Source organism: Abrus precatorius, unplaced genomic scaffold (genome assembly GCF_003935025.1).
Source record: "Abrus precatorius isolate BTA unplaced genomic scaffold, Abrus_2018 Scaffold2, whole genome shotgun sequence".
Taxonomy (NCBI): domain Eukaryota; kingdom Viridiplantae; phylum Streptophyta; class Magnoliopsida; order Fabales; family Fabaceae; genus Abrus; species Abrus precatorius.
Genome location: NW_020874362.1, coordinates 32,847,388 through 32,858,544, shown reverse-complemented (window position 1 = coordinate 32,858,544; position 11,157 = coordinate 32,847,388). Strand labels below are relative to the sequence as shown.

The 11,157-nt window shown below is 32.0% G+C and overlaps 1 protein-coding gene across 2 annotated transcripts; it reads right to left on the bottom strand.

Annotated features, from left to right (window-relative positions):
• Positions 1 to 670: 670 nt before the first annotated feature.
• On the bottom strand, positions 671 to 5,897 carry LOC113857477 (mitogen-activated protein kinase homolog MMK1). Of its 2 annotated transcripts, XM_027489419.1 has the most exons (7): positions 5,800 to 5,897; positions 5,339 to 5,588; positions 5,020 to 5,149; positions 4,118 to 4,255; positions 3,341 to 3,673; positions 2,819 to 2,999; positions 671 to 1,087 (listed from the first exon to the last, which is right to left on the bottom strand). In XM_027489419.1, the coding sequence occupies exons 2-7, from the start codon at positions 5,575 to 5,577 to the stop codon at positions 915 to 917; spliced, it is 1,194 nt and encodes a 397-aa protein (XP_027345220.1). In that variant the 5' UTR covers positions 5,578 to 5,588; positions 5,800 to 5,897; the 3' UTR covers positions 671 to 914. The 2 variants fall into 2 exon arrangements, with proteins under 2 accessions (XP_027345220.1, XP_027345219.1); XM_027489418.1 differs by lacking the exon at positions 5,800 to 5,897 and having other exon boundaries at positions 5,339 to 5,780.
• Between the last annotated feature and the right edge of the window lie 5,260 nt (positions 5,898 to 11,157).

Genomic DNA, 11,157 nt, shown 5'->3' with positions numbered 1-11,157 from the left:
CAGTCTATAACTTTGGTTCTATCGATTTTCTCAGCATAATTCTATAATCAATCAACAACGACGTCGAAAGATCAAATGACAAAAGAAAAAGAATTACGTTTTAAATAATGGTTCCTCAACTACCGACTGAACTACATGCCAAATTCAGCCAGTGACAAGCAGAGAACTAGTAACTACTATAAACAGCCCAATTCTCTGAAAAGTACGAAGTAGTTTTAACACACACAAGTTTAGACAAAAAAAATAAAAAATACACAATGACTAGTGATCCATCCCTTTATAGAGTGGGGAATGCTGACAACATTCTTAAACATTCTCTTTGTTGACGAAAAAAAAAAAAAACATTTTCTTTAACACACTTGTGATTATATTTTTAAAAAGTCAGTAATTTAAAAAAGTACACCAATCAAAAAGAGTGTCTTAAAAGACGAGTCCGGAAGAGTTTTTTACTGCTTACATTTCTGCTTCTCTTTTAGTATTGCTTATTTTCAGGTTTAGTGGTTGAACTATAAACCACCATTCTTTTCATTTCCACCGGTTGGACTTAATTTTTAATGTCAAGATTAAAAACGTATTATCAAATTTTTACATGGTAGCAGAACAAATAATAACATTTAACGAGGTTCCGTTTTAGAGGGAGAGAGTTTCAAACTCAAAAGCACAAATTTGAGACGAAGAAGAGTTTTATCAGTTGGCTTAAAGCCAATGAATTAGACAATAATATGAAGCAAATAAGCCAATACAAACACCTTATGATTGTTCCAGTCTACCAATCATGCCTCTGATGGAAATGATTCAACTCCAAGGTCATCATCTGGTTTCAGATGATAGATATATTTACACAATGAAATCTCTTGATCTATGGACACTGACATCACACGATCCAAACCAACCCAATGACAACATGACTATCACTACTGCTGATACTCGGGATTAAATGCTAGAGCCTCTCGGTATATCAGTTCTTTCATCTGTTCCTCAGTCAAAGCATGTTGTTCGAAGTCAAAGTTGAAGGGAGTCATGCACACTGGCTCATCACTGATGTCATGCAGAGATGTTAAGTAGGGGTGTGCTAATGCATCTTCAACTGCAAAACAGCGTAAATGAAGGAATGTGAGCATTAGGACAAGACTTGCATTTCAGCATTTGAACACACATGCCTATGCTTATGAGACTAGTATGAACCATTGCAACAGTCAATCAAAACAATACTACGGAAACTGAGCAGTACTAACCCCATTATCTTATCAATAAACAATATTTGGCATCTCTAGTTTAAAGGTTAATCTTGCATTTTCCATAGGGTACTTATAAGTTAGACTCATCAATTATAACTGGAAATCATAATCGTTGAAAAAGTGACTCGGAAGTACTGTTTCAGTTAGCAAGGATAAAATTTAACCCATTAGACTACATAAAGTGCTCTTCCCGTGCTTGATGCCTGTGCAACCAAGCCTAAAATTGGGAAGAATGACTTCTATTTTTTATGCCTAAATGTTCAATAGGCGAGGAAATTTGAAAAAAAAAAAAAGAGAGAACCCAAAAAGAGAGTGGGATGAACAGAGACTCCTGAAAGTGTCATCTTTGTCCAGAGCCTCCTGATGTTTTGTTCTCCTAAGTGTCAAATGACGAATGGATTCGACCTAAATTCTGAGGGTAGGCTTTCAGCACTCTACTGTTTCTAATATTGGGCATGATGAGGTACGCAAGGCAACTTATAGTTGTCCACAGTGTACAAGCAACTGTGAGAACTTAGTCAACTACGTTCCATACAAGGAGTCTCGTTGAAACCCAAAAATCAATAAGGACTCTTGTTTGTCTTTTGCTTAGAAAAAACATTAAGTCAACCAATCTGATATAAATTGGTCCTCATTTCAATATCTATCTCTTTAAAATTTGTATCTTCTAGTTTCAATTCTTATGGACAGAGAAGCATAGTTAATAACTTGATCTCAAGTAATTTATTTACTTAATTTTTGAAGAAAATCTCCCATGACAAGGAGAAAACAATTTTTTTTAATTGAATAAATGAAAAATAGATATTGTAGGTTGACAAAATGACCATGTTTTATAAGGATGCAATTGGTTTGTGAAGATATTTTCCATTTTTCTTAATAATTAGAAAAAAATTCTACGTTATTTTCCCTTTATTTCCTGTTTTTGAAGTTTTTCGTATAAGACATGGGGAAAATAACACAACTCACAACAAATTGTTGTTTTCACCATTTCTTGTATAAATCTCTAGAAAGAGGAAACAAAGTAGAAAAAAGGCAGTATTTTTTGTAATTACAGGTAAAAACAGAAAAAGCATTCACAAGAAAAACTGGCCCTAAGTTAGCTACTTCCAAAACTCTTATTGCAGCTATCAAAACTGAGGCTACATCTGGAGATAGCTATCATAAATTCATAATCTGAACTTGTAAGTTGTGAACATGCAAAGACAAGCGTACAAGGCCTAACCCCCACTAAACAGAACTTACACCACATTAGTTGATAAATTTAGCCAAAGATATGCAAAGCAGTGGGTTTGCAACGTGGCACATTGATAGATATGTTTAACAGATAAAATGATGCCCAAACAATTTCTGAGGGATATATATAAAAATCAATACAAAACTGGCATCCTGAAGCAAAACTAAAAGCATTTATGGGCAATGGATGCAAATTATCAACTCACAACTGATAATTTGTTATAGGTGACTTCTAACAAGTACTTGTGATGTCAAGAAGCATAAAAATTGTGAAGTAAGCATTTTGATATTATTATATCTTTAACCATATAATACATAGCCTCAGGCCTCAGGCAATGAAAGCTTACCAGTAATCCTTTGTCTAGGGTCAAAAGTTAACATTTTTTCAACAAGATCTATAGCTTCAGCATTGACACGCGGAAACTTTTCTTGGAAAGATTGACGGCGGTAAAGAGGCAGTTGCCTAATGTATCTCTTAGCATTTTCATTCAGAAACCCCAAATCAGCTTCGGAAGGGGTGCCGATCAGCTGTAAGTATGAAACATATCAGTTATGCCGATACACTGATTTCAATGAATACTATCGTCAAAGATATCACAAGGTTAAAAACAGAAAACATAACAAAGCAAATGCAGATTTGACATTAATTTCATCAATTTGGTTAAAGGGTCTGACTTTACTCAAGTGTGGACATAATGTATTGAACTTTAACCTGAATTATACTCCAGAATGATACTCTCATAGAATTTCAATTTGCTTTATTAATGTTAATTCCAAGTCCAGCAGGTTAATCATTTCAACCACAGAAACTAATGTTAATCAATTCTTCTTGAACTTCTTCAAATACTTAAGACTACCAAATAAGTTACCTCCATAAGTAGACGCAACTGATGCACATGATCTCTGCCAGGAAACAGAGGCTTTCGATCCATCAGTTCCATGAAAATACAACCAACAGACCATACATCAATTGCTGCTGTGTAATCAGAAGAGTTTAACAGAAGCTCTGGTGCACGGTACCATCTTGTAACAACATATTCAGTCATAAAATCAGTTTCAGAGGTGACACGAGCCAATCCAAAATCACAAATTTTCAAGTCACAGTTGGCATTCAGGAGAAGGTTGCTAGGCTTTAAGTCCCTGTGCAGAACATTTGCAGAATGTATGTACTTCAACCCACGGAGGATTTGATACAGAAAATACTGCACCAAGAAAAAGTTCATATTGGTGTCAACAAGAAGATTTAATAAATCCTTCTAGATATTGAGGGTCTTAGACCAAAAATGAATTCTGCAAACAAAAATAACTAATTAGAAAATCACCCAATCTCCCTCAACTCAGGAAACTCAAGAAGTCCTTTATTACCTAGTATCTCAAGTTGCAGTACCACTGCAATAGGATGTGAAAGTTGAACAAGTTTGTCGAAGGTAAATATCAGGTCAAGGAACAAGATATAGAAGAAAAACTTCCCTGATGACATCCTACATTTATATCTTTATTTTAAATATGCAAAACAATATTTGCCACCTAAGAAACTGTCAAGAAAAACTTCCACAGAATATACAGTAGGTGATAATGTGACAACATAGGCATATAGTTAATATAAACATAGGCATAATTTAAAAGGAGTACATTTAAATATGTACCTGACAGTGCTCCTCTGATAATGCTTGATTTGAACGAATGATTTGGTGTAGGTCAGTGTCCATTAGCTCATATGCAATGTAAACATCATTGAATACCTCTCTTTGAGGTGGTGGCACTATATCCCTGATTGCGACCACCTACATAACAATAACAATAGTGTCTGTAAATGACCTAAGAATAAGCACATTTCTCTCTGTTATCAGAACTACAACAAGACAAAAAGTGGCTCACAGCTGTAAATATAATACTTTTAACTGAAAATATAGAAAAGCGCTATGTTGTCACCCAGCACTCCACAAGCAGCAAATGAAATAAGTAAAATTTGTAACATACATGTTGGCAAGCATCAATAGTCAAGTGCTAAGTCAATAAAAATAATACCGGCATTAATACAGGACTGAAATGGAAAAGAACAGAATCAAGATTCAAGATTCGGGATAAAGTGATAAACTAATCAATGATTGAAGGATATGAAACAAACACAGGTGTTTATCATTGGTTTTCCTTCTAGACACAATTTCGCAGTGTGCTTAGAGCAGTTAGCCATTCAGAATAAGAATATCATATTACATCACAGTACTTGCAAGTTGCAACTTATTATCACCGACAATAACTTCACTAATAACCTAAAGACCAGCCACATAAATACAAAACACAATACTGATAGTTACATTTTGGTCTCAATGTCTCCTATAAAGTTTACACACCCCATCATTGAGCAATTATTATTCCGTCTAGTAAAGAGCTTTTAACACATTGTAGGATAAAACGGTTAATTAAATTTGAAGCACTGATAGACCTAACTAACAACCAAATGAATAACATCACAAAAAACAGAAGACATTCAGTTCATTGAAAACGAAAACAAACAAGAATAATAAAAAAGCAATCACTCACTAACGTTTTCATGATCCATGTGGCGAAGCAGCTTGATTTCACGGAGGGTCCTCTTGGCATCAATTTTGTTGTCAAACGCATTGGCAATCTTCTTGATGGCAACATGCTCATTCGTCTCCGAATTCAAAGCGGAGCTATTCACACACACAACACAACAAAACAAACCAAAGTTTTCCATTTTCCATTTTCCACTCCCAGCCAATAATAACAATAATAAAAAAACTTCTTTTTTTTAAATCTCCAAAAAGAAACGACAAAAGAAACGAACTTGGGGTTGGATTTGATTTGCAAAGTAATAAAGAAAAAAAGGGTAAGTGACGTACCAGACGATGCCGTACGCGCCTTTACCGATAGGCATGATGGGTGGTTTGTATTTAGCGGTAACTTCGAATATGTTACCGAATATGTTGTATTGGATAAACCTGCCACCGTGGCTCAGTGTCGCCGGAATATTCTCGATCCCCATCGTCACCGGCTGTTGCTGCTGCTGTGGGTCCTGCGGCGGCGGCGGCGCTGCGTCCGACATGACGGTGTCAGGTGGCGGAGCAGCTCCTCCTTCCATTCTTGCTGTGTCTAAAATTGGGTTTTTGTTTGGAAAAGAGAGAGAGAGAGAGAGAGAGAGTTATTAATAGCTAAAGGGGGTATTGTGAAAAAGGAATAACAAAGTGTGACTGAATATGAATATATAGATATGAAAATGTTATATGTTATGTGACGATGGTGGAAGTGATGCAATCGGTGAGTAATAATAAGATTAGAGAGAAGCAGCAGAATGGAATGGAACCTGATTTGTGTGTGAGGGGTTTTGGTCAAACAGATCTGTGCTCTCTCTCTCTCTCTCTCCCCCTAACTTCTGTAAAACTGTCATCTCTCTCCTCTGTCAACCTTTTTTTATTCTTCTTTTTCTTTTCTTAAGTTATATCAAAACTAATATTTTTTTTTAAATGGAACTATTTATCTCTAACTTCAATTCCTTATTATATGTAAAGCATTGTGTTTCACACCCAACCCTTTCCTTTTATAATAATCTTATGACAAATTAAGGCAAATGTTAAATACTACTATTTAAATAAGTAAATATAACAAAGGTTTACTGAAAATTTTAAACTATTATTTATTTATTTTTTAATAATATTGAGCATTTAATAAACTGTATTAAATGTTCTTTATTTAATGTTTTAAAAAAGATTCATGTATTAGTTCTTATTGATTATGAAAGATTAAATATTTCTAAGGTTAAAAGTATTAAATACATTTTTATTGAACATTTTTTGTTTTAATTCCATAATTAATTATACTTCAGTTGCCAAATGTTATTGGTACTTCTGTGGAACGATGATTAAAACTTTGTACATTGGGCATTTATATTACATTCCTTTTTTTTTTTCCTTTCCAAGACTGGGAAAAACGAAAAATTGGGATTTGGCATTTAAATTTTTTTTTTCATTAACTTTTTACCAATTCATCCAACACTTTCGATATTTTTAAATTAATTTTTTAATTAATATATTTACTTTTTTAGTTATAAAATGACATATTTATTATTGTGGTAATGTGTATTATTCAGAATTAAAAAAACACAGATTTTTTAAGTATGAACTTAATTTCTTAGCTAGAGTGAATGTTTTGAAAAGGAAAAAAGAAAAGAAAAAGAAAAACAATTAAAGGTCAGATTTGGCTCATCAAAACAGTAGAATATGCATAGAAAATACATATTACAGTGGAAACACACTCATCCATTAAGTGAGAAACCAATTTTGGGCTTATCTAATTGTGTTTTAGTTTTTTAAATTTATTTTGCAAAACAATTTTAGAAAATATTTTTTAAAATGAAAGAAATAAAAAATAATTGTTTGGCTAATTAATTTAAGAGTATTTTTTTTTCAACTTCCACACACCATTTCTCTTGTGTCCACTCCGTCATTCTTAAAAAAAACTACTTTGACTTTTGAAAACACCCTAAACATTTTTTTACAGTCTTTTAAAACATAATTTTATAACTTACTTTTTTAAAAAATAAAAGAATTTAAAAAAAATATATTTAAAACAAGCCCTTTTGCTTTTCTATTTTTTAATCAAAATATTAAAAAAAATCAATTTCTTAACTCTCCAATTGCCTCTAACAACATTCAACCTCTACAAACATAACCACCACAACAATTATATTGTTTCCTCACACACTAAAATAAAAGAAAAGGAAAAACCCAAACCTCTCTTTCTTCTCCTTATCATTACTTGTTGGAAATTACATTAATTTTTTTAATTTATCAGTGTGCCTTATTTGTGGTGAAGAAAATGTTGGTCTCTTCTTTCTTCTTCATCTTTTGTACTAATACATTTTTCGTTGAATACATCCATTTCGTACTTTCACTTTTTACTCTAAAAAGTTTCTTGTGAATTTTTTTATAAAAAAATATATAAATAGATCCATCACCTAATTATTTATCAAAATAGACTTCTTTACTGTAGCATATTTATCCAAATTGACTTGATTTTTTTTTTTGCGTTTAAATTTTATTTTATGTTTTTATATAATAAAATAAATATTATTATTTAAATTATATTTATATATTTATATTTTGTTAAAATAAATATTTATAATATGTTATTCTAATAAATATTTATAAATATTTTGTTAATTATATATAATAAAATAAGTTTTATTATTTGAATTATGTTTATATTTTTATATTATCTGAAAATAAATAGAAATAATAATAATATTTATTTTACATGTTTATTAAAATTTATTTTACATATTTAAGATGATAAATAATATTTTTAGAAAACAATAATAATTATATTTTTTAAAAATAATTAAAATAATTATATAATAAGTAAATTATTTTAGATAATTTTTAAAAATTAATTAAAATATTTAAATAATAAGTATATTATTTTAGACAGTAATATTAATGCTTAAATTATTTATACTTAAAGCATAATATTTATATTTTTAAAATTAAATAAATATATTAAATATTATTTTGTTTATTTATTTATTTAAATAAATTATTTTGAGTTAACATTTTTAAATATTAGTATGATAAGATGATATTTTAAATAAAAATTTTATTTTAAATAAATTAGTTTGTTAAAAAGTAAATAAAATATTAATTTATAAGTTAATTATTTATACTTAAGACAAATATTTTAAAATTAACGTTTTCATATTATTAAGGTAACATTGATGAAGATAAAGTGTATTAGTAAAGATGATAAAAAATTTATAATAACATTAATAATTAACTATTTCTATAATGGTGGCAAGTTTCACAACGAGGGCGACGTTTGTGACGTGGTGAGTTTCATCGTTGTGGTTGTTGCTCAGGAATCTCAGGATGAACTTGTAGAAGATTTGGATCATTATGAAGGTTTAGTTGTTATAATGCATTTGATGAATTACCAGGTTCATTAGCAAAATCCGGTTGGTAAAGAGACTGCATATAAGTTTATGCTAAAGATGGAGTTGTAAAATCAACTCCAAATAAGTTTGTAAGAAAATCCTCCGATGTTGTTGCAAACGAATGTCTTGTATTAATTATGTTTGCTTCTAGCGTAATGTTCGGAAGAATTGATGCAGTCTCGTGGTACGACAGTGTGGAAGTCGTACCGATTTCAAATGTGTTGGTAGTCCTTAGTTATTGATCGCTCCTCCTTGGATCTTGTAGTAGTGGTGGCACAGATATGAAATAGATAGAATTGACAATGTACCATTTTATGTATTCTTGTGGGTGACACAGTGGGCCTTGCATTGGATGACCCGTTATTGTCAGTTTACATTTGTTGTTCCATATCTCGATCTATTAAGCATGTCTTGTAACCTAATTTTCATCTTGTCTTCCTCTCATGTCAATTTTGTAGAGATTATTCAAATTATTCGGTGGAGAAGAGACTTCTTAGAAGAGACGAAACTATAATTTAACTCTATCTGTTTGGTGCCATTCAACAATTGCAAAACAAAATATGGCGGTACATGAAGTCCACAATTGGATATCTCTATATGCTTTCATTGGTATTGATGCTTGCAAGTCTTGATATGGCGCCCATAAAAACTACAAATAAATTTTACTTTGTTACTTAAGATGATGTGTAAAAGATAAGAAAATAAATATGAATTCAAATTTTTGTTATGAAGAGTTACCTGATTAGCTTGAATATGATCAAACATTGATTTGTACCCCACAACATCATTGTGAGGTTTATTTCAAAAGTTTAGTACTCTACCCTTGCTCCATTTGTACACGAGAGGGTATGTTGGTAGATTAATAGAAATTGACGCAATATATGGCATGCGATACCATGCCCAAGACATTAACAGTGATGAGCAACCACCCATTATTTTGCTACTAACTTCCGTGGCCCTGCATATTTCCCTGTACAACATAGCTTAACAAGCAAAACTCCAACTATCGTCTTGTTCTTCTAAGATTAGTTAATAAAGCAAAATACATAAGACGTACTTTGTTGCCTGTTTTGTCAGGCATCAAAATATCTCCAATTAAACTTAGTATATAAGTCCTACAGTGGGCGTGAACTTCTTCTGTAAATGATTTTTCTGGTAATGACAACATGTTGTCTCTTAGCCACTTCAGTTTCAACATAGAGCCAATAAGTGACTCTCCCTTGACTGGCACGATACCGAGATATGTGTCACACATTTTCTCCCAGTCAAATATTGTTGGAGCAATGACTGATAAATCATCAACTCTTAGCCCGAGTTGAAGTGTAACATTCTTTAGGGTTATGGTGCACTCCCTTATTGGAAAATGGAATGTGTGAGTTTCAGATCTCCACCTCTCGACCAAAGCTGTTATCAATGCATGATCCACCTTAAGATGCCTTAGCTTTGCTACCCCAGCAAAACCAAGTTGTTTACGTATAGGAACAATTAGAGGACTGAGTTCTGGCATTGAATGACAGAAAAATAAAATCATGTTTTCAGTTTCCTGCAGTTATTAACAAATTAGTAATATTATATGTAGAATATTGATTTACATATTCAGTAAATAATGGTAATGTATAAAATTTACCATTCTTTCAATGAAGGCGGACTTGTGTTCCTGTGTTCGTTTTGCTTCCACAACAAAATTTTTAGTAATGGGAACAAAGATAGAGAGAAACAAGAACAAAGATAGATGCAAGTTTGAATGAAAACATGTGGCCTTGGAAGAACATATTTATAAATAAACTTTGGTATGAAAGAGTAGCCTTGGATTCTTGAGAAATCACTATCTCTTGGTCTACGTGAATGTCAGAAGGCATCTTTGATTGAGAGGAGAGAAAGCTTGTTTGGAAATATACGGGATGACTTGAATGAGAAGAGAATCCAATGCTAGGCGTGACTGAGAAGTTACTATCTCTTGGTCTATGTGAATGGAGAGGTCATCATCACTCATAAAATGTGGTGAAGCATTGAATGACTGAGAATCTAATGTTACCATTATAAATAGTCATATTCGTATTCATTTTCTTCATTTAACCTTCTAAGCTTGTTCTTTGTTCTTGTGAACCTTCTCCTTCAAAACTTATTCATCATTCACTTTCTTTAATCTAAAAATATATTCAATTTATGTCATTGTTCACTCTAATGGTGCCATTAACCAATGTCCTAACACCTCATCATCAGCCTAATTGGTACATGTAAAGAGAGGATTGACTCTACAAAGGCTCAAGAAAGTCATCCACACAAAACTCAACCGAGACGAAAATGAAAGGGTAACAACCATATATTTTTGCTACCCAATTAGACTTGACCCAGGAGTTAGCAACTACACATATGTTGAGTTGAACAATGATGAAGACGTCGAGGCACTCTTCAATATCCACAATTCAAATCAACTTTAATCAGGTATAGAATTATATGTTATATTTGCTACAAACGTAACTTAGACACCACAACTTTCACTTTCACCTTCACCTTTACCTTACCAAACTTATGAAACCATAAATCCATCTTTTCCAACATATGATATGAATTTCGACCTTCAATTCTACACACAATTTTTAACTGGTCCATTCATGGACCTCAATAAAATACTCTTCAAATCATTTGATCAAACCCTACCTTCTCACCTCTTGAAGAAACCCCCATTGAAGAATATGTTGTTGTGGGTCTCCCAATCGAAGTATTTGATTCTTT

What these genes read in the sequence shown, in the direction of transcription:
- LOC113857477 (XM_027489419.1), bottom strand. Translation starts at nt 5,577, where the DNA reads ATGGAAGGAGGAGCTGCTCCGCCACCTGACACCGTCATGTCGGACGCA. An exon ending in GCCACATGGATCATGAAAAC is followed by an intron (nt 4,256 to 5,019) that starts GTTAGTGAGTGA and finishes ATTGTTATGTAG; the next exon opens with GTGGTCGCAATCAGGGATAT. An exon ending in CCCTAGACAAAGGATTACTG is followed by an intron (nt 1,088 to 2,818) that starts GTAAGCTTTCAT and finishes GCTGTTTTGCAG; the next exon opens with TTGAAGATGCATTAGCACAC.